At 36.9% G+C, this 24,883-nt stretch overlaps 1 protein-coding gene across 2 annotated transcripts in view; it reads left to right on the forward strand.

Moving 5' to 3' along the window:
• Positions 1–24,883, forward strand: part of PRDM5 (PR/SET domain 5) — a 271,300-nt gene that overhangs the window by 91,124 nt on the left and 155,293 nt on the right. For both annotated transcript variants that reach the window (XM_044682300.1, XM_044682301.1), the window contains exon 3: positions 15,343–15,465. In XM_044682300.1, the coding sequence (XP_044538235.1) occupies positions 15,343–15,465 (123 nt within the window). The remainder of the gene's footprint in view (positions 1–15,342; positions 15,466–24,883) is intronic.

A 24,883-nucleotide genomic window follows, 5' to 3' on the forward strand; every position in this document is an offset into this window, starting at 1 on the left:
GAAGGCTTTATCCCCAAAGCCAAACTCTAGTTATATTAACATCACAAAGTCCTTCTACACAAGTACTGAAGAAACTAATAATCTTTAATGACTTGACTGACATCTATCTGCAAATACTCACATTATGCACATTCTCTTTTGTCACATAAAATATCCATTGGTGCATTTGGACAGCTGGATTCTTTGTAAATAAGTAACTCAATAAGGAGTAGATATTCCAATTTGATGCATTGTGGTTAGGAATGCAAAGACAATTAATCACAACCCCTGCCCACAAGATGTTTATAGTGGTTCCTTAACATAGTCAAAGAAAAAGTAAAATAAGGAGAAATCAAGACATAGTGTTTAAACATTTTGAGGAAAAACTTCATGGATGAGGTGACATTAGAATTAGGCTTTGAAGGAAGAACAATATCCTAATCTTCCTAATTCCTGGAATTCCATTCTATTCCCTGGGCCTGGATTTCTCTCTTTCCTGCCTTACTTTTAACTTCTTGCTTCCTTCAGGTTCCAGCTAAATTCCTCCTTCTTCAAGAGGCTTTTCTGGATCCTCTTCAATGCCAGTCTTCCTTCTCAGATCATTTCTGTTTTCCCTGTCTAGTACTTGTTTGCACATAATGGTTTTTAGGTATTGTTATTATTCAATTATGTCTGAATCTTTGTGCCCTCCTGGACAATAGTTGTCCATGGAGTATTCTTGGCACATACTAGAGGGGTTGTCATTTCCTTCTCCAGTGGTAAAAAGAGGTTCTTTGACCTTCCCATGGTCAAATTACTAGCAAGTTCTGAGACTGTATTTAAATTCAGATCTTTCTGACTTCAGACCCAAAGTTTTAGCCACTGAGACACCTAAGCTGCCTGGTTTTCATGTCTTCCATATTAGATAGTGAGCTTCTTGAGAGTGGTGACTATATAATTTTTTTGGTCTTTGTTTCCTTAGCACTTAAGCCAGTGCCTTGTGCATAGTAGGAACTGAATAAATACTTCTTGATCAATAGATAAGGAGAATGATTAAATATAGAGGCAGCTAAGTAGCACAGCAGATAGAGCACTGGGCCTGGAGTCAGGAAGACTCAGGTTGCAGGAAGACTCAAATGCAGCCTCAGACACTAGTTTCCTCAACTACAAAATGGGGATAATAATAACAAATGAGATAATGTTTTTAAAGCACTGGGCACATTGTAGGCATTTAATAAACACTTACTACTTTCTCTTTCTCTAGGGGAAAGAATGATATCTTACTTAGGTGTTTTGAGTCTATACAGCTGACTTACTTCTCTTAACTTTGTTTGCACCTTCTTTTCATTTCCACTCAGTGTGATACTCTCCTCTCTCTGTTACCTTCCTTGGCTCTGTTCTCTTCAATCCAGACCTAGCACGCCTTCTTCCCCCCAAGTTTATAGCTACATCCTTATGGCTCGAACTGCTTAGCACGCCTGTCTCAGCTGTGCTCTAGTGATCATTGCCTCTAGTAAGCCCAGTGCCCTCCACTATACCTCCCTGTACTGTTACCTGTCTTTTGTGCCCTTCACTGACACCTATTTCTCTATCTCTGACTCTCCTCAACTCAAAGCCAGTTTGACACTGTTCAGCTTAGCATTCTGCCTTCTGCTAGGACTCCTCCATGCCTGATTCTTCTGTAGGTCTTTGGTTCTGGCTCTGCTAAGTCTCCTGATAGCCTTCCACTCCCACTCCTAACTCTAACCTCAAACAACTGATAAGTCCCCTTCTCTGAGGAATTTATTAATTGCTCCCATGCTGTTTCACCCAAGTCATGAAGGTTGCCATGTTGCAGTTATTTATCTGCCTTACTTATGGAATCCTCCTTTCTGTGTGACCAATGTACTTTATTTCTAATGTTCTTTCAAGATTAAATAGCTGCTGCTGTTTCATTTTTCAAAGCCATCAATTCCCCAGGGCAGTATCTGGGAAGAGAAGGATGTTTCCAGGTCAACCGGGGGAAATTCAAGAGGAGTATATAGATCGCTCTTAAAAGAAGAATGTGTTTAAGAGGTTGGGACAATTTCCTGAGGACAAAGATGAAACAAAAAATCTCCTCATAATCTTAATTGTTAAAATGACCAATTCTAGCTAGGAGGGATAGTGGATAGAGAGCTGATTTGGAGTCATGAAAAGTTAAGTTTAAATCTTGTATTATTAACCGTGTAATACTGGGAAAACTGATAAAACTCAGCCTTGGTTTTTTCATCTGTAAAATGGGGGTAATATTAATGTCTAGCCTAAAGGGTTATTACAAGGATTAGATGAAACAACTTGTAAAATGCTTTTCAAACCTTGAGATGCTATATAAATGCTAGCTATGATTAGCTAGTTATGAGATCATGCTCATAAGGTAATTTTCCTTGCATACAAATTAAAGGAGTTCCAGTATTTCACTAAAATCATAGGAATAGAGAATTTTGAGTAAGACGGGATTTTTAACATGTTGTGAGCTAACCCTTTCATCATAAAGAGAAATGAACAAAGAATTGAGGGGAAGGACCGAAACTGATGGGTTTATAGTTGAAATGTGGGGTAATCAGGAAAATATCTATTTAAGAGAAAGTAGTCTATTAAAATACTTCATGATTAATTTCCTTGGCAAAACTTTCATAGTTTCTCAGAGAAGGTAGGGCTAGTTGTTGGGTCAGGATTACTAAATATTATCCAGAGAAGGAAGAAGTGAGCAGATAAGATGTATAATTAATCCCTTCCCAAGTCTAAATAAAACTTTTGAGAATAGAATTGTTTCTATGAAACAAAACAAACAAAACAAACTTCCTTACTTGGGGGACTATGAATCACAAAAACTTGTCAGGTGATGACACACGTTGTTGACCTTGGGAATTTGTTCTTTCTTTTATTTCAATGTGAGAACTAGGTGCTGTCAAAATTGATCACTCTAAAAGGATGAGGGGGTACAGGGATGGAGAAGTTATCTTTTTATTTTCACTCAAACATATTCTCAAGTTGGTGTAATTAAACACTCAAAGCAAAGACATATGGTCATCCACCAGTGAGCCAATTACAAGAGGAATGTCTGTAATATAAACACTAGTACTTGATGACATCCTTAGGGGTCTGTTTAAGTTTTTTTTTTTTGTCTAAGCAAATATTCACGGTTTATAGTCCTATTGAAAGACAGAAAAGGAAATATGTGAATAAATTAAATCATAAGGCATAAAACATCTTGATCTCCTATTAGGAAAGGTTAGGCTGTCTTTCTATCCTGGAACTGGTTATCTTTCTAGGAAACTGCAAATTTGCTTCTATTGTAATACATTTGGAGAATTTCCCCAAATGGTACTGGAGCCAGCCTACCCATATTTTCTTATCCTGTGTGAATACACCCCTTTAAAATCTCTAGCATGCATCCCCTTTTTTCCAACATTCTCCCAATATATATCCACCTAATAGGTTATAGGTCTTCCTCTGATTTTTGAGTACTTTGTAATAATACCATGACCAATTTTTTAGCTATACATTTGCTTCTCTCTCTCTCTCTCTCTCTCTCTTGAGTTTTTTTCTAGTTGTAGTCTGTTTATCCATGAAGTCTGCTACATCCTTTCTTATGACCAAATCATTACTGATACCATACCACAGTTGCTTTGCAGAAGCAATAACATGGTACAATGGAAAGAGTATTAGAATTCAAATCAAAGAACATCCTCCTACATGTTGAACTTCCCCTATGTCCTTTGCTGGATCTCCTTCCACATCATTCCCAGTACTTGTAGGTTTCCCATAAGGCTCTGTTCTGAGCCACTTTCTTTTCTTTCTCTATACTATTTTACTTGGTGATCTCAACGTTTGTCCTCATTCTGCTGATGATTCACATGTCTACACATCCAGCTTTATCTTTTCTGCTGTCTTCCAGTCTTGCATATATTTCCAACTGCCCATTAATCATCTCAAACTGGTTGTAGCAAAGACATCTTCAGCTCAACATGTCTAAAAGTGAATTTAATAAATATCATTCTCTTCAATCCTTCTCTTCCAAATTTATCTAATACTAATATACCACTATCCTCTCAGCTCCCCAAGTTCAAAGCCTAGGCATGATCCTAAAATTCTCACTCTCTCACTCTACTTCTCCAAATTCAATATGATCCCAAGTGCTGTAATTTCTGCCAACATGACATCTCTCATAGAAGCCCTTTTCTTTCCCCTGAAGCCGTCACTATCTTGGTGCAGGTCATTATCATCTCATTCCTGGACTATTATAATAGCTTTTTGGTTGGTCTGACTGTCACAAGTCTCTCATCCCTTTTCAGCCCATCCTTTGCTCAACTGTCAAAATTGTCTTAATGAAGTCACATCCTATTCCTCCTATTCAGTAAACTCTAGTGCATCCAGTTGCCTCCAGGATCAAATATAAAATCTTCTTGGCTCATGATAACCCTTGAAACTCTAAATCTGTTAAGCCCATATGAAAAAAAATCATCTGTTGATCTAGTGTGTTACAACTTTTTTGACCCCATTAATGTTCTAATCCTTTAGTAACTATACCAAATTCTATTCTAACTATTAAATATCGTATCCTACTCCCATTAGATTCTTAAGGCTCATCATGGACAGTTTAAAATTTTTATTTTATTTTTATCCCAAGCACCTAGGTTTATGCACATTATAAATTCTTTAGGAATGGTTGTTGAATGAACAAGTGTGATTGAAAGAGCAATGCCCTGGGATTTGGAAGAAAGAAAGTTCTAGCTTTGCCATCGAACCTTATGTTCTTATGTCATAACCATATGTCCTTGCACAAGTGGCTACATACCTCTGTGCCTTAAAATTATAGACTTGGGGTCAGAAGGACCTGACTTCCCATATTGATTCAGAACATTACTAGTTTGTGTTCCTGAGTAAGTGACAGCTTAACCTCTCTATGTCTTAAGTTCCTCATATATAAAATTGGATAATAACTCTTATATCCCACTGTTATTGGGAAATGAGATAACATGTGTAAACCACTTTACCAACCTTTAAGTGTTATATAAACATTAGCCATTGTTTATTATCATTATTATTATTATTTGTAAAAATGATGGGGTTGTACAAGATAGATGCCTTTCCTCTAGCATGCTATGATTCTATTATTCAAGTGTAATTGCTTCATTTATTTATTTATTTGTCTATTTAGACTATTTTTCTATGGTTACATGATTCATGTTCTTTCTCTCCCCTTTTCCTTTCCCCTCCCTGATCTGACGAGCAAATCCACTGGGTTATACATGTATCATTGTTCAAAATCTATTGTAATTGCTTTTGGATTCCATCAGTGAGGCAGTGAAGTTTTTGCTGCTGATTTGCTATCACCCTAGATAAGTCACCTCCATTTTCCAATCTCAGTTTTTTCTTCCTTAATGAAATGTTTTTTTTCAGTTGCTTAGATCCAACTTTATTTTTGGGAAAAATGTTTGGTAATTGTGATCAATTCCTCAGTTTGTCTTGGCTAGTACACTCTCAGGTATTTTATATTGCCTGCAGTTATTTCAGAAGGGCTTTCTTTATCTCTTGCTGTTGGGCTTTATGGTTAGTACATAGAAATGCTGATAATTTATGTGGGTTGCTAATTGTTTTTCAGTTATTTTTTTGTTTGATTTTCTAGGATTCTCTGAGAATATCATTATGTCACCAGCAAAGAGTGGTAGCTTTATATCTTCATTGCCTATTATAATTCCTTCAATTTCTTCTTCAATTATTGCTATCGCTACCATTCCTAATACAATAGTGAATAGTAGTGATAATAATGGACATTTTTGCTTTACCCCTGCTCATTTCGGAAAGGTTTCTAGCTTATCCCTATTACATATAATGCTAGCTGATGGTTTTTAAGATAAATGCCATTCATCATTTTGAGGGATGTTTCATTTATTCCAATGTTCTTTAGTGTTTTTTTTTTAAATCCTTACCTTCTGTCTTACAATCAGTACTAAGTATTGGTTCCAAGATAGAAGAATGGTAAGGGCTGGGCTACAGGGGTTAAGTCACTTGCCCATGGACACAGAACTAGGAATGGTCTGACACCAAATTTGAACCCGGGACCTCTGATTACCAGGTCTAACTATCCATTGAGTCATCTTGCCCCATCTTTAGTATTTTTAATAGAAGTGGGTGTTGTTTTGTCAAAAGTTTTTTTTCTGCATGTACTGAAATAATCATATAGTTTCTATTGTTTTTGTTATTGATATGGTCAATATATTGATATGGTCAATATATATACTGATAGTTTTCCTAATATTGAACCAGATCTGCATAGGTATCATAAAACCCACCTTGTCATACTGTATGATCCTTGTGATATATTGCTATAATCACTTTGCTGGTATTTTATTTTAAATTTTTTGCATCAATATTCATTAGGGATATTGGTATATAGTTTTCTTTCTCTTTTTTTCTCTGCCTGATTTAGGTATCAAAACCATCTTTGCACCACAAAAGAATTTAATAGAGTTCCTTCATCTGCTACTTTTCTAAATAGTTTACATGTTATTGGAATTAATTGTTCTTTAAATGTTTGGTAGAATGTACTTTTGAATCCATATGCCCCTGTGGCTTTTATTTTGACAATTCATTGATGACTTGTTCAATTTCTTTTTTGATATGGAATTGTTTAAGTATTCTATTTCCCTTTGTTGTTAATCTGGGCAATGTATATTTCTTTAAGTGTTCATCTGTTTCCATTAGATTATCAGTCTTAATGAAATGGTGGGATTAAGCAAGTTAATCTCTGAGTTTTTTTCTTTTTCTAGAAAGCCATTAGTGGTACTCGATGGAAGACAATTGAAGAATTCCTCAGTTGATTGAGAAGATAGTAGGGAAAGGGAGAAGGTTATCCATATTTCAGATGTTGATTTGTGAAAATTGACCAGAATAAGCTTTTTTTTCTTTCTCTTTCTTCTGTCATCTTTTTCAAGAAAATTGGAAAAAAATATTTCGTGAGAGCACATGGTGCTAGACCTTGAACTATTCCTAATTTCCTGTCCTCACGTTGCCTTATGTTTTTCCCTTGGAGGTGCCAAATTCATACATGACCACCTATAGTTGATAGTGGCTTAGTCGGCAAAGCTGTTTGTGACTGATGTTTCATAATAGCAAAGAGTTTTAGTCAGCTTAACTCATGTAGTTCAGAAATGGTAATGGCCAATATATACCTTCTGTAGTGTAACAGCTTCTTGTAAAGCTTAGAATTTGCCAAGATCCTAGCCAAGGCATCTTTTCATTTCACATAAAGAGATATAATAATAATGACCTGAGTCTATGGAAACTTTTGAGGATTCCATAGCTGAAGAGAAAGTGGGTTGCATTCTTTGGAATGAGAAGACTTGGATTCAGGTCTGAGCTTTGGTCATTTACGACCTATGAACTGTGGACAAATCATTTTACTGTCCTAGGACTTGTTTTCTTTTTTCATCAGTACAATAAGGGGATTGGATTTCTTTCTGAGATCCCTTTCAAAATGATATAGTAGAAAGAACACATGCTCTGGAGTCTTGTTTCTCTGAGGCTTCCTACCTGTGTGACTTTAGGCAATCCATTTCAACTTTTTAGGCCCCAGTTTCCTCAGGTGGTAAATGAGGGGGTTGGACAAGATGGTTTGTGAGTTTTCTTCTGGCTCTAGAGCTCAGATCATATGATGAAATTACTACTTTATAATCCTATCCTTTTATTCTTCCCTTCCTACATTTTGGCAAATATGAAAGGTGAAATTATTATTAGATGCCTTGGTATGTCAGGTTTGTTTTAGAAATGAGAAAGTTGTGATTGAGAGAAAAGAAAGTTGACTATTTCAAAAACTGATCCTTATCTCCAAAGATTTGTCATAAGGGGGATGATAAAAAAACTATACTAAATTTTACTCCCAAATAGAACAAAAATAAATGGCAAGAATAATTCATATTTGGCACAAGGGAAAAAGTACTAAACACAAAGTATGAAAGATACTGAAAGGGCACCTGAGAAAGTCTTTGATAAATTAGATTTTCAAAATTGCTTGCTTTTTATTAAAAAATACCTTGTGCTTCCTTGATATATTAAAATAGATAGAAATATTCATATTAGTCCCTGCTTTGAGCTGTTTTAATGTAGTTTTGCTCAGAGGAAGAGGGATAAAACCCTTGGGGTTATAAAATTTCTAGGTCAGAATGAAGGGAAGAGAATCTCTCTGGTTAGGGGAAGAGTGAAAGTTATGAGAGGAAAAAATAAACAGTGGGACACTGAGAGCACATCAAGGTGGAGTGATTTGTAAATATAGAGTAAGTCACTGAAGGGGAAGATTAAAGACTGGAATTTAAAATAGGAAAGTGTACTGAAACTCAGTCACTGAGAGTTAATTTGCACACTGAAGTGTACAATGAAATCACTTGAAAGAGAATTTACAGTCAGAGAATGGGAGTTGCCTAGTGTGACCCATGTGACCTTTGGCAAGTTGTTTCCCTTCTCTCATATCCAGTTTTCTCCTCTGCTACATGAAGGTAGTTCCATGTACAAATATGTGATCTCAAGTAGATGTGTTAAATTGTTAATATAGAAAAAAGCTATTTCTATTTTTCCTGTGTGTGCATATGAAACATATTATTAGCAGGGCCATGAGGTATTTGCTTATTATCTCCTTACTTATTTTAGCCCATCAACTCCCTTGTTAGCCATTTTAGATCTGTCATTTCTATTGCAAAAGCCATTCTCTTCAGCAAAGGAAAAACAACACCTAATCAGCATAAGAATTTAGTAGCTCTCTCTCCTCTGAGTTATAATATCCCATTCCTTATGAGGAATGTGAACTCATCTGTTCTTTAATCCTCTTCTTTTATGTAATATAGTTTTTAAAAACCACTTCTTTTTGTGCTTTGACTTCTTCATCATCCTCATATTATTCCATGTTAATGCTCCTGATACCCTTTTCATGTGACCTTGCCACAATCTTAGATTTATGTTCTGTTACCTGCCTATCTTTACTTTTTCTGTTGTTCAGTCATTTTGGTCATGCCTGACTTTGTCACCCCATTTGGCATTTTCTTGACAAAGATACTGGAGTAGTTTGCCCTTTCCTTTTCCAGATCATTTGACAAATGAGGAAAGTGAAACAAACAGGGTCAAGTGACTTGCTCAGGGCCACACACGGGGCTACACTTAAAGGATAGAAAGATGAATTTTTCTGATTTTTGGCTTGACACTGTATATATATAAAATGCTACCTAACTGCCTCTCTTTTGAGTACTTGTTTTTTTCACTGGGTCTCCCTATTTCTCAGGCTAGAAATTCAGTGGTTATTTACATTCCTAATTTCACTAGGGATCTGTCTAGAAGCTTTCACCAGATCTGCTTCTGAACTGGTCCAGTTTATCTTGCCTTAAAAGACCTGGATGGCCCCTGCTCTTGGAGTAGGGGGTTCACTATATTGATGTCCAACTTAGTGTAGACATCTGATTGGCTGTATCACAGAACTCTGAAACTAAAGGAATCAGCCAGCTACAGCATCCCTTGGGCAGGGATTATTGGTGTTCACCATCATGATGGGTCTTTTTTCAAAAGACTCAGTTGCTGGCAAACTATCATGCAACCGTATCAGTTTTTTTAGACATTTTATCTCTCCCTCTTCCCAAATTATTCTCCTTCATGTCTTTGGAATTTGAACTCCTAATTATATACACACACATAAATACATATATACACACATGTATTTGCTTAGGAATGCATACATAAATGTAAAGGATATATAATACATATGTGTAATACACCTATACAAAGAAGTTAACAAAAGCAAGTTTTGGAGGGCGGGCATTGGCAGGTGGGATCAGGAAAAGCTTTATTCAGAAGTTGGTGCTGATCTGGTACTTAAAGGAAGAGAGGCCTGGAGATGGTTAGTGAAAAGTCATGGATCTGAGACAGGGAAGGTCCTGTGTGAATAAAAACTACAACAATAACAGTTTAGCTCAATTAGAGTGCTGGTGGGGGAGTGATATCCAATGAACCTGGAAAGATAGGCTGGGTGTAGACTGGGTAGGAGTCTTAAAAGCCAAACAGAGAGAGCTCTGTATTTTACCCTACAAGCAATAGGAAATCACTAGAATTGGTTGAATAAGGGAGTCATGCGGTCTGATTTGTGCTTAATGAAAATGACTTAGACAGAAATGAGTAATACAGACTAGAGTGGTGAGAGGCTTGTCTCAGTGAGACCAATTAGGAGGCTGTTACAATCATTTAGGCCAGAGGTGATGAGCACCCGAACTTTGGTGGTAGGTTTAAGTGGATAGAAAGGATCAGATTCAAGAGATATTGTGGAATTTAGAAATAGCAAGATTTGGCAACCCACAATGTGTGGTAAGGGAGAAGGAAGAGTGCAGGATAGGATCATGCCAAGATTATTAACCCAAGACATTGGAAGCATGATGATACCTTTGGCACAACATGCACAAATATTTTATTATAATGAAAAACAAGAAAGAAGATTATATGCAAAACCATAGAGTTCTATTAAATAGTCTTTAACACACACACACACACACACACACACACACACTTATAAAATTTCACAGGATCATAACAAAGCCCCCCTGCTTGTCTGTCTCTTTCTGAATGTACTTCTGTTCTATATATATATATATTATTTGCTCTTTTCTTTCTTTTCTCCTTTTTTAATATCTCTGTCATTACTTACCAGTTTTTTCTCTTCAGTACAGAAATCCTCCATTCTAACATAAATATTGTCAAACAAAACAAATCCACCCATCATTCATGCCTGCAAATGCATGTTACATTCTAAATCTCTTCGTCTATCATCCTTTTGCCAAGAAAAGGGGATCATGTCTCATCAGCAGTCTTATGGAATTATAATTTAGGTCAGAGTAAACAAGTACTTCAGAGGTGTTTTCTGTTACATTTTAATAGTCATTGTGAACTATTCTACTCCCTTCACTTTGTGTCAGTTCGTAGAAGTCTTCCTTTCTGAATCCATCCCTTAGGATTTTCATATTGGGCAATAATATCTCATTACACATATATCATATTTCACTAGCAATTCTGCAACTGAGTTTTCCCACTTTTATTTCCAGGTTTTTGCTATAATTAAAAAAGGTGCCAACATAAGGAATTTTATGCATTTGGATCTTTTCCTTCTGACTTTATCCTTTTTGGAATATATATACATATATATATACATACATATGTGTGTGTGTGTGTGTGTGTGTGTGTGTGTGTGTATATGAGTTTCAGTGCTTATCAAAGGGTTTGAATGATTAATGACTTTTTGGAGTATAGTTCCAAATTATTTTCCAGGACTGTTATCTATTAACCACACAGCCAAGAGTGTATGGATATCTCTGTCCCCCAACAGCACTTCTAATAATTATCATTATATTTTGTTATCTTTGCCAATCTGCTAGGATGATGTAGCTGTTTTATTTTGCACATCTCGTATTAATTTGGAACAATTTCATATGGTTGTTGAGAGTTTAATTTTTTTTTTTCATTTGAAAGGGGGCTGGTCATATTCTTTGACCATTTTTATCTTGGATTTGGCTTTTCTCTTTCTCTCAAAAATGAGTAATGAATTTCAACTATTGCCATCACTTCCAACCTAACATCCAGTTCCTCTTTGTTAGAGAGAATTAGCTTCAGAATGTCCCCTTTTTAGTTCACCCACTATTGAAAGGAAGAAATGATCACTAAAGCAAGTTAAAATGTTAGCCATTCTGTTTTTGGCAGAACAATAGACAGACAGACAGATAGACAGGCAGAACAATAGACAGACAGACAGATAGACAGAGACAGAGAGACATAGAGAGAGGGAATGGGAGAGAATTCTTCTGTAGATATCAGTATAATAATAATAATAAGTCCCTGGATTAATACAGTATCATGCATCTTTGCCAGGCTTGTGATATATTTCCCAAAGTCCTGAATTATTTAATCTTTGTCTATTTCTTTTTTTCTGCAAATATTTGCAGCTATCTTTCTGAAAAATGAGGGGTTGTTCTAGATAATCCTTTCTCTTCCAACTCTAAAACCCATGGTTCTGAATAGGTGGTGCAAGGATGGTTCCCTCTATAAGGGACAACACTTAGTCCTTCTATCACCTTTGTTGGGCAACATCTGCAGTCTTTTCCTTTGCTCTTAGGTATTCTCCTAGAGCAAATAAATAATCAGATGCACCCAGAGTGAGCATGAGAGAGCTAGTCTTGATTTCTAATTCTGAGGTTTAAGTCTTTCATCTGAAATAAAGTGATTTTGTGACTCTGGGCATGAATGAATGAATAAAATCATTTCCCTTGAGCTTGTTTTGTGCCAAGTTTTGTGATAATCTTTAAAGATACAAATATATATGCAAGGCTGTCCCTCCCCTCAAGGAGCATACATTCTAGTAAGGGTCCACTATATATGAGTTTGAGAAGAAGTTAGAGGAATGGTAAATGGAGACATCTGATACACAATTCACACATTCTTTCCAGAAGCAATCACAAATTGTTTTGATCACTCTTCAGAAAGAAAAATGATGTAGAGTGTTCCAGTTGGTCTAGAGCAGAGATGGCAAACTCTTTGAGGTGTAGCTTGCAAAATTACTAGTGCAACCTGAACTAGGTTAAAGTGTAATTAGAAAAATTTTTAAAAGTGGTACAACATAATTCATGTTAATTTGTGATTTTCTAATTCAGTAATCAGTGGTATTTTTTTAGTTTGACACTACTGGTCTAGAGGTAGCAACAAAATATGTGGCAAGATGGTAGTCAGGGTTGAAGGATGGTTGTGATGTGAAGAATGTTCTGAAGCTTTAGGGCCAGCTAGATACAAGCAGTGCATTTGCGATGGTCAGATTTGGTAATCCAAACAGTATAACTACAGCATGGAAGCTCCAAAGATGAGTGGAATAAGACACCAGGAATAAGTCACACATCTCAGAAAATCTGGAGGGAACAGTTGAAACATGGAAGGCAAGGACATAGCTGGAGTGGATGGTTAGACGGGATGGAAGATTTTATTCTTCCCCAACTGATTCTCTATCCCACTCTCCATAGAAGATTTTGAAGGCATTCTTTTCTCTTCTCAATCCTTCTCTTCCTATTACCTCAGCTAACAACATTGCTTCACACTTTCCTGATAAAAGAGAGGCTTGAGCTTCCTCTTTTTTATTTCAAAACTACTTGACATCATCCCTTATTCTCTCTTCTTTTATTCCAATCCCTGATAATGAGGATGCCCTTTTACCAAGCCCTGTACTTGAGTGTTTGATTCTAGTCCATCTCATCTTTTTTAGGATTTCCCCCTTCAGTTATTGCACTCCCACCCAAACTTCTGTCTTTATCCTTCAACTGAAACTGCTGTCCTCAAAGTTACTAGTGACCTCTTTTTCTTTTTTTTAATCCTGACCTTCCATCTTGGAATCAATACTGTGTATAGGCAGAAGAGTGTTAAGGGCTAGGCAATGGGGGTTAAGTGACTTGCCCAGGGTCACACAGCTAGGACATGTGTATGGCCAGATTTGAACTATTACTTCCCATCTCCCAGTCTGGCTGTTTGTCCATTGAGCTACCTTGCTGCCTCTTCCAGTGACCTCTTAAGGGAAAAATATTATATCTGTCTTTATCTTTTTTGATACCTCTTCAGCATTTTGACATGATTGACTACTCTCTCTTGTTTATACTCTCAGCCTCTGAATTTTTGTTGACATTGTTCTCAATTTTCCTCTTACCTATTTGACTATTCCTTAGTCTCCTTTGCCGTACCTTCATCTATATCATTCACCTTAACTGTACAGCTATTCTTCAGGGTATCTCTAGTCTTAGTTCTCTTTTGCCTCCTCCCCCTTATTCTTAGTGATTTATAAACTCTTCCCCATAGATTTAATTATCATCCTGATGTTGATCATATATACATAAATGCACATATATAATTTTTGTATTTACATATATATAATTCACACATTTATGTGTATACATACATGCATATAAGGATGCATACAGATAACTATCCCCAGTCTATCTGTTGTGTACTAGTTCCATGGGAGTCCTACAACCTGGATGTTCAACAGATACCTCTAACCAAACATGTCCAATTAGAACTCATCTGTCCTCAAAAACCCACTTCTCTCTTCAACTTCCCCATTAGTATCATCCCTTTGGTTTTCAATCTTACATTTCCATTCCCTCCATCATCCTTTTTTCTATTAAATTTTTTATTTCTAAATTTTTTCCATGATTACATGATTTATGTTTTCTACCTCCCCTCATTCCTCCCCACTTCTCTGGAGTTGACAAGCAATTCCACTGAGTTTTATATATAAATCACTTGAACCCATTTCCATATTATACATTTTTGTACAAGAGTAATCCTTTAAAACCAAAACCCCAAATCACATACCCATATAAATAAATGATAAATCATGTTTTCTTCTGGATTTCTACTGCCTCAGTTATTTCTTTAGATGTGGATAGCATTTTTTTCTCATAAGTACCATGGAATTTGTCCTGGATCATGGTATCACTATTAGTAGCAAAGTTAATCACTTTTGATTGTCTCGCAATGACAGTTTCTGTGTATAATGATCTCCTAGTTCTGCTTATTTCACTCTGCATCAGTTCATATAGGTCTCACCAGTTCTAATAGAAATCCATCAATTCATCATTCCTTATAATACAATAGTATTCCATCACCATAATATACCACAATTTGTTCAGTCATTCCCCAATTGAAGGACACCCCCTCATTTTCCAATTTTTTTGCTACCACAAAAAGCTTAGCTGTAAATATTTTTGTACAAATAGATACTTTCCAAGATTTTTTTTTATGTTTTTGGGATACCAACCCAGTAGTGATATTGCTGGTTCAAAGGGCATGCATTCTTTTAAAGTCCTTTGGGCATGATTCCAAATTGTGCCCCAGAATGGTCAGATCAATTCACAACTCCACCAGCAAAGCATTAGTCTCCCAACTTTGCATATGACTATCATCTTAATGTAGGCCCTTAGTACTTCTTTCCTGGACAATTGCAGTGGCCTCCTGATTGGTCTCCTTCTCTCCAGTCCACCTAACCCAAAGATGCCAAAGTAAATTTTATTAAAGTTCGATCTGACTACATGACTCCTCTACTCAATAAACTCTAAAGAATCTTTATTGTTTCTTCAATAAAATATTATTTCTCTCTTAGCCTAATAAAATCTTTCACACCCTACTCACTTCCTAGCTTCTAGCCCTATCCACTCAAAACTTACTGATAGAAATAAATTAACGATCTCTATTTCATTAGTAATCTCTATTTCTGTGTGATTTTCTTCATGCTAAATTAGCTTCAACTTGCTTATGCTAATTAATATAGGAAACAAAGATATACTTTTCTCTTTTATGTTCTAGGTGCGTGGAAGTAAGGGCCAAGTCCTCTATGTCTTGGATGCCAGCAATCCACGTTTCTCCAACTGGTTGCGCTTTGTTCATGAAGCACCCACCCCAGAGCAAAAGAACCTGGCTGCCATTCAGGTAAGCAGGCCTGCTGGATATCTCTGGGTACCATATATTCATTCCTTTCTTTGCTTCTATTTGCAGTTCTAAGGCAGGCACAGAGTCCTAAACTGCTATTCAACCTGAGACAGAAGTGTGTCATGGCAGCCCAGAAGAGTGAATATGGTTGTGGGCCATGAGAATAGAAGTGGCAGTGTTCAGAGGATGGGAAGTACTAGTCACTCTGTTCTCTTCCACAGTCTCACAACTTTTCTCATTCATATTCATTCATTCATTCATTCATTCATTCATTCATTCATTCATCCATTCATCTGTTTGCCCATTTATTTATTCAGCTTGTCAATTCCTGGAGAGGATTTTTTATCCAGATATCCTAACTCTTAGTTCAGGGTACATTCATGATCATAAAAAACAAATGGTCTAGCAGGAAGAGTGACCAGAAGCTAACAGATCAACAGCCTGGATATTGTCCTAGTGTAACAAAATATGATACCTAACACACGGAATAAATTTTCTTTGAAGGATTCATTTAAAGATACAGACAGGAATTCTTCAGGATGAAAATTCATGGATGGGTTGAGATGTGCTCTGGTGAATAAATTCTCAGCATCACAAAGATCATTGTTACAATGAATTCAAGTAGGGCATAGTGGAAAGGCTGTTGGATTTAGAATCAGTAGAGAGCTGGCCTCAGTTTCCACTTTGGACTGGGAAAAAATCATAGTATCTCTGAAACCTCAGCCTCCTAACTTGATAGTGAGAATCCAGGATCATACCCAGACTATGAACTTGAGACATCAGAAGAATGTGGTGCCTTTGAAACAATAAACACAAAGATTTCCATGTTTCAAAAATAATACAATAATAATAAAAGAATGAGACATAGATTTTTGACATAGCTAATATGAGAATTTTTTTCTCTTGGATAAACATGTTTATTTTAAATTATCACATTTATGTATTATATTATTGTAATGTTATTTATTGTATTATGTTACATTGTAAAAAATAAGAATAAATGGTAACAAAAATACAAAAGAGAATTGCATCTGAAAATTTTTAAATAAGTCTATTTTGTATAGTATAACCCTTTACTTTACATATTAGAGAAATGAGAGACAGAGAGAGAGAGAGAGGTGGGGTGGGGCAGACAGAGAGGTAGACACACAAAGAGAGAGATTTTATTTCAGTCACAAAGGCTAGAAGAAGCATTTGAACCTGAGTTTCCTGTATGGGATAGTAATATTTGTGCTAAGTAACTCACTTTTGTTTTAAGGATTTAAAATATAGTATATGCAAATGCTTTGAGCTTTGACAAGCTGAATGGATAAAAGTGTCAGCAATCACTATTAAGAAAGGAAAATTGGCTGCAATTTGGAGAGGGTGGTGGTCCCTTCCCAGCATCCTATGGGATTTCTGGTGAGGCAGGTCCAGAATTTACCATCATCTCCTGTGTTTTTCAGAAAAATACATTAACCTTTCTCCCAGTTTTCATTGATACAAATACTTTTTGGCTTCTATGGACATCGCTTTGAATTGCATAATTTCTCTTCACTTGAAGCTCCCTGAAGCAAAACTCTCCGCAAGAAGCTGACGGTTCATGTCATGATTTTCATTTGGAAATACAGTGGGAATATTTACTTAGAAAATGACACCAAGAGTTATGAAAAGCCTCCAGTGTCGTGGAAGTGTTGCGTATTTCTGTTTCAGCTCATTGCTGAAACATTTCCCTAATTGTATTTTGGGCACTCACTTTTAGAACTGATTCTATTTTTCCTCATTTAAATAGTGCTTCAGAAATTTTATGTCTAATGATGCTAGTTCTCTCCAAAATCCTCTGAAAAAAGTAGATTTTTTTCTACTCTGCATTCCCAAGAATATTGCCCAATTGAACTTAATCCTTAAAAGGCTAAGTCCCCCTTTTAAGACTAATTTTTTCTCAATTAAATGTATAAATAATTTTTTAAACATTTATTAATATTCATTTTTAACATGGTTACATGATTCATGCTCCTACTTTCCCCTTTACCCCCCCACACTTCCCCCACCCATGGCTGATGCACATTTCCACTAGTTTTGTCATGTGTCCTTGATCAAGACCTATTTCCAAATTGTTGATAGTTGCATTGGTGTGGTAGTTTCGAATCCACACCCTCAATCATGTCCACCCTGACCCATGCGTTCAAGCAGTTGTTTTGCTTATATGTTTCCTCTCCTGCAGTCCTTCCTCTGAATGTGGGTAGCGTCTTTACCATAAATCCCTCAGAATTGTCCTGGGTCACTGTATTGCTGCTGGTACAGAGGTCCATTACATTCAATTTTACCATAGTATATCAGTCTCTGTTTACAGTGTTCTTCTGGCTCTGCTCCTTTCGCTCTGCATCTGTTCCCGGAGGTCTCTCCAGTTCACCTGGAACTCCTCCAGTTTATTATTCCTTTTAGCACAATAGTATTCCATCACCCGCATATACCACAGTTTGTTCAGCCATTCCCCAATTGAAGGACATACCTTCCTGTTCCAGTTTGTTGCCACCACAAAAAGTGCAGCTATAAATATTTTCGTACAAGTCTGTTTATCTATGATCTGTTTGGGGTACAAACCCAGCAATGGTATGGCTGGATCAAAGGGCAGGCATTCTTTTTTTTTTTTTTTTTGAGTATGTCATAGGATTAGAATTATGGTTCTTCCAATCTCACTTCTTCTTTTTTTTTTTTAAGACATTTATTAATATTCGTTTTTAATCTGTTTACATACTTTATGCCCCTACTTTCCCCTTCACCCCCTGCTCTCCCCCCCACCCATGGCCAACACACATTTCCACTGGTTGTAACAAGTGTCCTTGTTCAGGGTCTATTTCCCATTCATGTCCGCCTCAGTCCATGCATTCAAGCAATTGTTTATCTTATATGTTTCTTCTCCTGCAGTCCTTCCTCTGAATGTGGGTAGCATCTTTACCATAAATCCCTCAGAGCTGTCTTGTGTCATTGCAGTGTTGCTGGTACAGGAGCCCATTACATTTGATTTTACCATAGTATATCAGTCTCTGTGTACAATGTTCTTCTGGTTCTGCTCCTTTCGCTCTGCATCACTTCCTGGAGGTCTCTCCAATTTGCATGGAATTCCTCCAGTTTATTATTCCTTTTAGCACAATAGTATTCCATCACTCGCATATACCACAATTTGTTCAGCCATTCCCCAATTGAAGGACATTCCCTCATTTTCCAGTTTTTTTGCCACCACAAAAAGCACAGCTATAAATATTTTCATACAAGTCTGTTTATCTATGATCTGTTTGGGGAACAAACCCAGCAATGGTATGGCTGGATCAAAGGGCAGGCAATCTTTTATAGCCCTTTGGGCATAGTTCTAAATTGCCAGCCAGAATGGCTGGATCAGTTCACAACTCCACCAGAAATGCATCAATGTCCCGATTTTGCCACATCCCCTCCAACATTCATTACTCTCCCCTTCTTTTATTTTAGCCAATCTGTTATGTGTGAGGTGATACCTCAGAGTTGTTTTGATTTGCATTTCTCTAATTATTAGAGATTTGGAACACTTTCTCATGTGCTTATTGATACTTTTGATTTCTTTACCTGAAAATTGCCTATTCATGTCTCTTGCCCATTTATCAATTGGGGAATGGCTTGATTTTTTATACAATTGCTTTAACTCCTTGTATATTTGAGTAATTAGAACCCTGTCAGAGTTTTTCGTTATAAAAATTTTTTCCCAATTTGTTGTTTCCCTTCTGATTTTGACTACATTGTTTTTGTTTGTACAAAAACTTTTTAGTTTAATTTAATCAAAACCATTTAATTTACATTTTGTAATTTTCTCTAACTCTTGCTTGGTTTTAAAGTCTTTCCTTTCCCACAGATCTGACAAGTAAACTATTCTGTGTTCACTTAACTTGTTTATAGTTTCCCCCTTTATATTCAAGTCATTCACCCATTCTGAATTTATCTTGGTGTACGGTGTGAGATGTTGATCTAGACCTAATCTCTCCCATATTGTTTTCCAAATTTCCCAGCAGTTTTTGTCTTAATGCTCTCTTCCTCTCCTTCTTATAATAGTATTTGTCCCCTCTCCTTCCCATTCCCTCTTTGTGTGTAATAGAATATCCTATTTTTCTTATTCACTCAAGTTTCTCTTGGTGTCCCTTGCTCTTCACCCCCTCTTTCCCATCCCCCATGTCATCTTAGATTATTTAGTGTTCCACCCTCACCCTGTGAATTATTCTTCTGATTACTATAATAGTGAATACTATAATAGTGAATAGAGTTCACTACAGAGAATTATACATAACATTTCTCTACATAGGAATACAGATAATTAGATCTCACTGAGGCCCCTAAAAAGGCAAATTTAAAAATTATAAGTTTTCTTTCTTTCCCCTCTATATCTTATTTACCTTTTCATGTTTCTCTCGATTTTTGTGGTTGGATATCAAACTTTCTATTTTGCCCTGGTCTTTTCTGTGCAAATACCTGGAATTCTTCAATTTTGTTGAATGCCCATACTTTCCCCTGGAAATATATAGTCAATTTTTATGGATAGTTGATCCGTGGTTGCAGGCCTAGCTCTCTTGCCTTTCTGAATATCATATTCCAAGCCTTGCGATCTTTTAGCGTGGAGGCTGCCAGATACTGTGTGATCCTGATTGGTGCTCCTTGATATTTGAATTGTTTCTTTCTGGTTTCTTGTAAGATTTTTTCTTTTGCTTGGAAACGCTTGAATTTTGCAATTATATTTCTGGGTGTTTTCTTTTCTTGATCGAATGTCGCAGGTGTTCTATGAATCCTTTCAATGTCTATAATGCCCTCTTGTTGTAGGACTTCAGGGCAATTTTGCTGAATTATTTCTGTTAGTATGGAGTCCAGTTTCTATTAATTTCTGGTTTTTCTGGAAGACCAATTATTCTCAAATTGTCTCTTCTAGACCGGTTTTCTTGGTCTGTCACTCTCTCATTGAGATATTTCATGTTTCCTTCTATTTTTTCCATCTTTTAACTTTGTTTTATTTGTTCTTGTTGTCTTGAGAGATCATTAGCTTCTAATTGCTCATTTCTAGCCTTTAGGGATTGGTTTTTGGCTATAATCTTTCGGTTTTTGGCTATGATCTTTTGGTTTTCGGCTATAATCTTCTGGTTTTCAGCTATAATCTTCTGGTATTCCTTTTCAATCTGGTCATTTCTGGTGTTCAATTTGCTTATCAGTTCATTTGGTTTCTGAGCCTCACTTTCCAATTGCAAGATTCTATCTTTTAAACTGTTATTTTCTTTCCAGATCCCTTCCATTTTCCTCAAAATCTCAGTTTTGAACTCTTCCATAGCTTGTGAGGAGTTTTCCTTATTTGAGGAGGGTCCGGATGCTTGTTTGTTCTCCTCCTCTGTTTGCTCGGTTGTCTGAATTTTCTCTGTGTAAAAGTTGTCGAGTGTTAAAGACTTCTTTTTCTTGTTAATCTTTCTCTTCTGAACTTCCTGAGACTTTGTAGCCATCATTAGCCCAGCAGCTTCTCAGCTTTATCCTCACGCTCAAGGTCTGTCTGCGGTCTTTTGGCTCCTGAGGTTTGAGTTCTGGTTTTTTCCAAGGTCAAGCCCCCTGGTGGACCCCCTTGCTTGATCCTCTGCCGGAGTTTTCTTTACAAGTCTCAGGGCGCTGCTTCCACAGTCGTATACCTGTCTGCACTGGTTCCCCACTCAGGGTTTCAGAGCTTTAGCTTATGGCTGTGTCTGCCTCCACCTACGCCTCCACCTGCGCCTGCACTCTGAGCCCAAGCTCTGCGCCCTATGTCCACTCTCTGGGCCCTACTCCCGCGCTCAGAGTTCGTGTGTTTTCTTTAGCTTTTGGGGGTCCTGAATCTTGCTGCTCTCAGGAACAGGCCCCGGAGCTGCCAATGACTCGATGGGTGCCCCAAACTTGCTCTATTTCTTTTTAACTGGCTTCGGTGCTATAGGTGTTGTGTGTGGAGGGGGTGGGGGTGGTGTGGTTGCTCAGCTCGCGATTTAGTGAGATCTGTTTCACCCCTTTATAGCATGGAAATGCCTCAATTCCACGTACCTTCCATGCTGTGCCCTGCTGTGGGGTTCCTCCGTTCGTCTGGACTTGTTTTTATGTCCCTTTGAGGAGTTTTGCGTGTTTTGGTCAGGAGAGGTTAAGAGCTGCTTCTTACTCTGCCGCCATCTTAACCCGGAACATGTATAAATGATTTTTGACAGTTATTATCTGACACTTTGAGATTCTAATTCTTGCCCTCACTCTCTCCTTCCCCCTCTTTTCTGAGACAATAAATAGTCCAATATACGTTATCTGTATGTTGTTATCCAATACATATTTCTATATTTTTTGTGCCATGAGATACATACACCATGTAATAAAAAACTCATAAAGGAAATATAGTGGAAGATGGCATGCTTTGATCTGCAATCAGACACTAAAAGTTCCTACTTTGGTTGTCAATAATATTTCTCATCATGAGTCCCTTGGTTTTATCTTGTAACCTTGCTTTACTGATAGTTTAATCCTTCATAGTCGATCATCCTACAGTATTTCTGTCACTGTATGTATTGTTTTGTTTCTTTTCACTTCACTTTGAATCAGTTCAATAACTTTTTCCAGATTTTTCTGAACTTATTTTATTCATCATTTCTTATGATTCAATAGTTTTTCCATTACAATCATATATCACAGCTTGTTCAGCCATTCTCCAATTGATGGACACCTCCTCAGTTTCCAATTCTTTACCACCAGAAAAAGAGTTGCTAAAAATATTTTTGTACCAGTAGGTACTCTTCCTCTATTTATCATCTCTTTGGGTTACAGAATGAATAGTGATACTGCTGGGTCAAAGAGATGATTTTCACTTCTGTTCCATAGCACTGTAGGGATTACTAGGATCCTAGATATGAAGTTGGGTAGAATTTCAGAAACTAAGGAATAACTGAGGCTAAGGAAGTCAAAGTATCATAGGGAGTATATGAACCCCAAGTCTACTGACCTCCAGAGTCAACAATCTTGTGAGTTAGATGAGGCAATGATTATCATTCCTTTTTTAGAATAAAAAAAACCGATGAAGCATTTACATAGCTAGGATGTAGATCGATCTGGAAGGGGATCAGGAATGACCTGCTCTCTGTCATGCTTCCTGCTAAATCACACTATCTCTCTAGAGACAAGTAAATGGCACAATGGATAGAGTACCAGGCTAGAAGTCAGGAAGACCCAAGTTCAAATCTGGCCTCAGACAACTGCATGACCCTATGGCAAATTAACTTCTATCTCTCCATTCTTCATTGGCAAAATCAGCATCATAGGTATTACTACCTCTAAAGATTATTGTGAGAATCAAGTGAGATGATCTTTATGAAGCATTTAGAACAGATAATAGGTGCCTAATAAGTGTTTGTTAACTTCTTTCTTCATTTAGGATACGAACTTTTTGCTTAATGAATGATTAGGCCCACTTTAACTAGAAACTTGTTTCTTTATATTTGTGCATCTTCCTAATAATTTCTTTTTGGAGAACAGAATGCTTCATCAATCTTAAACAAATGAAAAAAATAAATGCATGGTTCTAATAAATGGATAAGTAAAACATTTACTGGGAGGAGAGTAATACTCCACATCAAGTCTAAGAAGTTCTGTTTGAAACCATCCCTGTTGGGAGATACAGCAGATCAAAACTACTCTGCCAATCAAATGGATCCAAGTCTATGAGTAGTCTGCACTTCTATTCTGAATGAAATGGGGAGATCCAGTATATAAAAAAACAATCTACCCTACACCAAGATAAATTCAGAATGGGTGAATGACTTGAATATAAAGAGGGAAACTATAAATAAGTTAAGTGAACACAGAATAGTATACTTGTCAGATCTCTGGGAAAGGAAAGACTTTAAAACCAAGCAAGAGTTAGAGAAAATTACAAAATGTAAATTAAATGGTTTTGATTATATTAAACTAAAAAGCTTTTGTACAAACAAAAACAATGTAGTCAAAATCAGGAGGGAAACAACAAATTCGGAAAAAATCTTTATAACGAAAAACTCCGACAGGGGTCTAATCACTCAAATATACAAGGAGTTAAAGCAATTGTATAAAAAATCAAGCCATTCCCCAATTGATAAATGGGCAAGAGACATGAATAGGCAATTTTCAGGTAAAGAAATCAAAAGTATCAATAAGCACATGAGAAAGTGTTCCAAATCTCTAATAATTAGAGAAATGCAAATCAAAACAACTCTGAGGTATCACCTCACACCTAGCAGATTGGCTAAAATGAAAGAAGGGGAGAGTAATGAATGTTGGAGGGGATGTGGCAAAATTGGGACATTAATGCATTGCTGGTGGAGTTGTGAACTGATCCAGCCATTCTGGCTGGCAATTTGGAATCATGCTCAAAGGGCTATAAAAGAATGCCTGCCCTTTGACCCAGCCATACCATTGTTGGGTTTGTACCCCAAAGAGATCATAGATAAACAGACATGTACAAAAATATTTATAGCTGCGCTTTTTGTGGTGGCAAAAAACTGGAAAAGGAGGGTATGTCCTTCAATTGGGGAATGGCTGAACAAACTGTGGTATATGCGGGTGATGGAATACTATTGTGCTAAAAGGAATAATAAACTGGAGGAGTTCCAGGCGAACTGGAGAGACCTCCGGGAACTGATGCAGAGCGAAAGGAGCAGAGCCAAAAGAACATTGTACACAGAGACTGATATACTGTGGTAAAATTGAATGTAATGGGCTTCTGTACCAGCAGCAATGCAATGACCCAGGACAATTCTGAGGGATTTATGGTAAAGACGCTACCCACATTCAGAGGAAGGACTGCAGGAGAGGAAACATATAAGAAAAGCAACTGCTTGAACGCATGGGTCGGGGCGGACATGATTGAGGGTGTGGACTCGAAACTACCACACCAATGCAACCACCAACAATTGGGAAATTGGTCTTGATCAAGGACACATGACAAAACCAGTGGAAAAGTGCGTCGGCCATGGGTGGGGGGAGTGCGGGGGGTGAAGGGGAAAATAGGAGCATGAAACATGTAATCATGTTAAAAATGATTATTAATAAATGTTAAAAAAACATATAAATAAATAAATAAATTAATTAAAAAAAAAAAAGAATGGGTGGACGAGAACAATTTGGTGGCTAAAGCAGGTGCTATGGAGTGATTAAAGTTTGATCAAACATCAAAAAAAAAAACAATCTAAAAAACTCATTAAATACCAAATCATTTTTGAGAAATTATTTGAGACTATTTGAGATATAGCCTGGGTACATCTGGAATAGCTTCTGTATATCTATGACTAGACATGGGAAGTGGCATTTTAAAGTGTTGATTTTTACTTTCTTACTCCAAGGATTCCTCATGTGATTCCAAGGAATAAATTGGGCCAGGACTCAGATCAATTGATTAAAAGGCTTT

The sequence above is a fragment of the Gracilinanus agilis genome, chromosome 6 (assembly GCF_016433145.1).
Source record: "Gracilinanus agilis isolate LMUSP501 chromosome 6, AgileGrace, whole genome shotgun sequence".
In the NCBI taxonomy this organism is placed as follows: Eukaryota; Metazoa; Chordata; class Mammalia; order Didelphimorphia; family Didelphidae; genus Gracilinanus; species Gracilinanus agilis.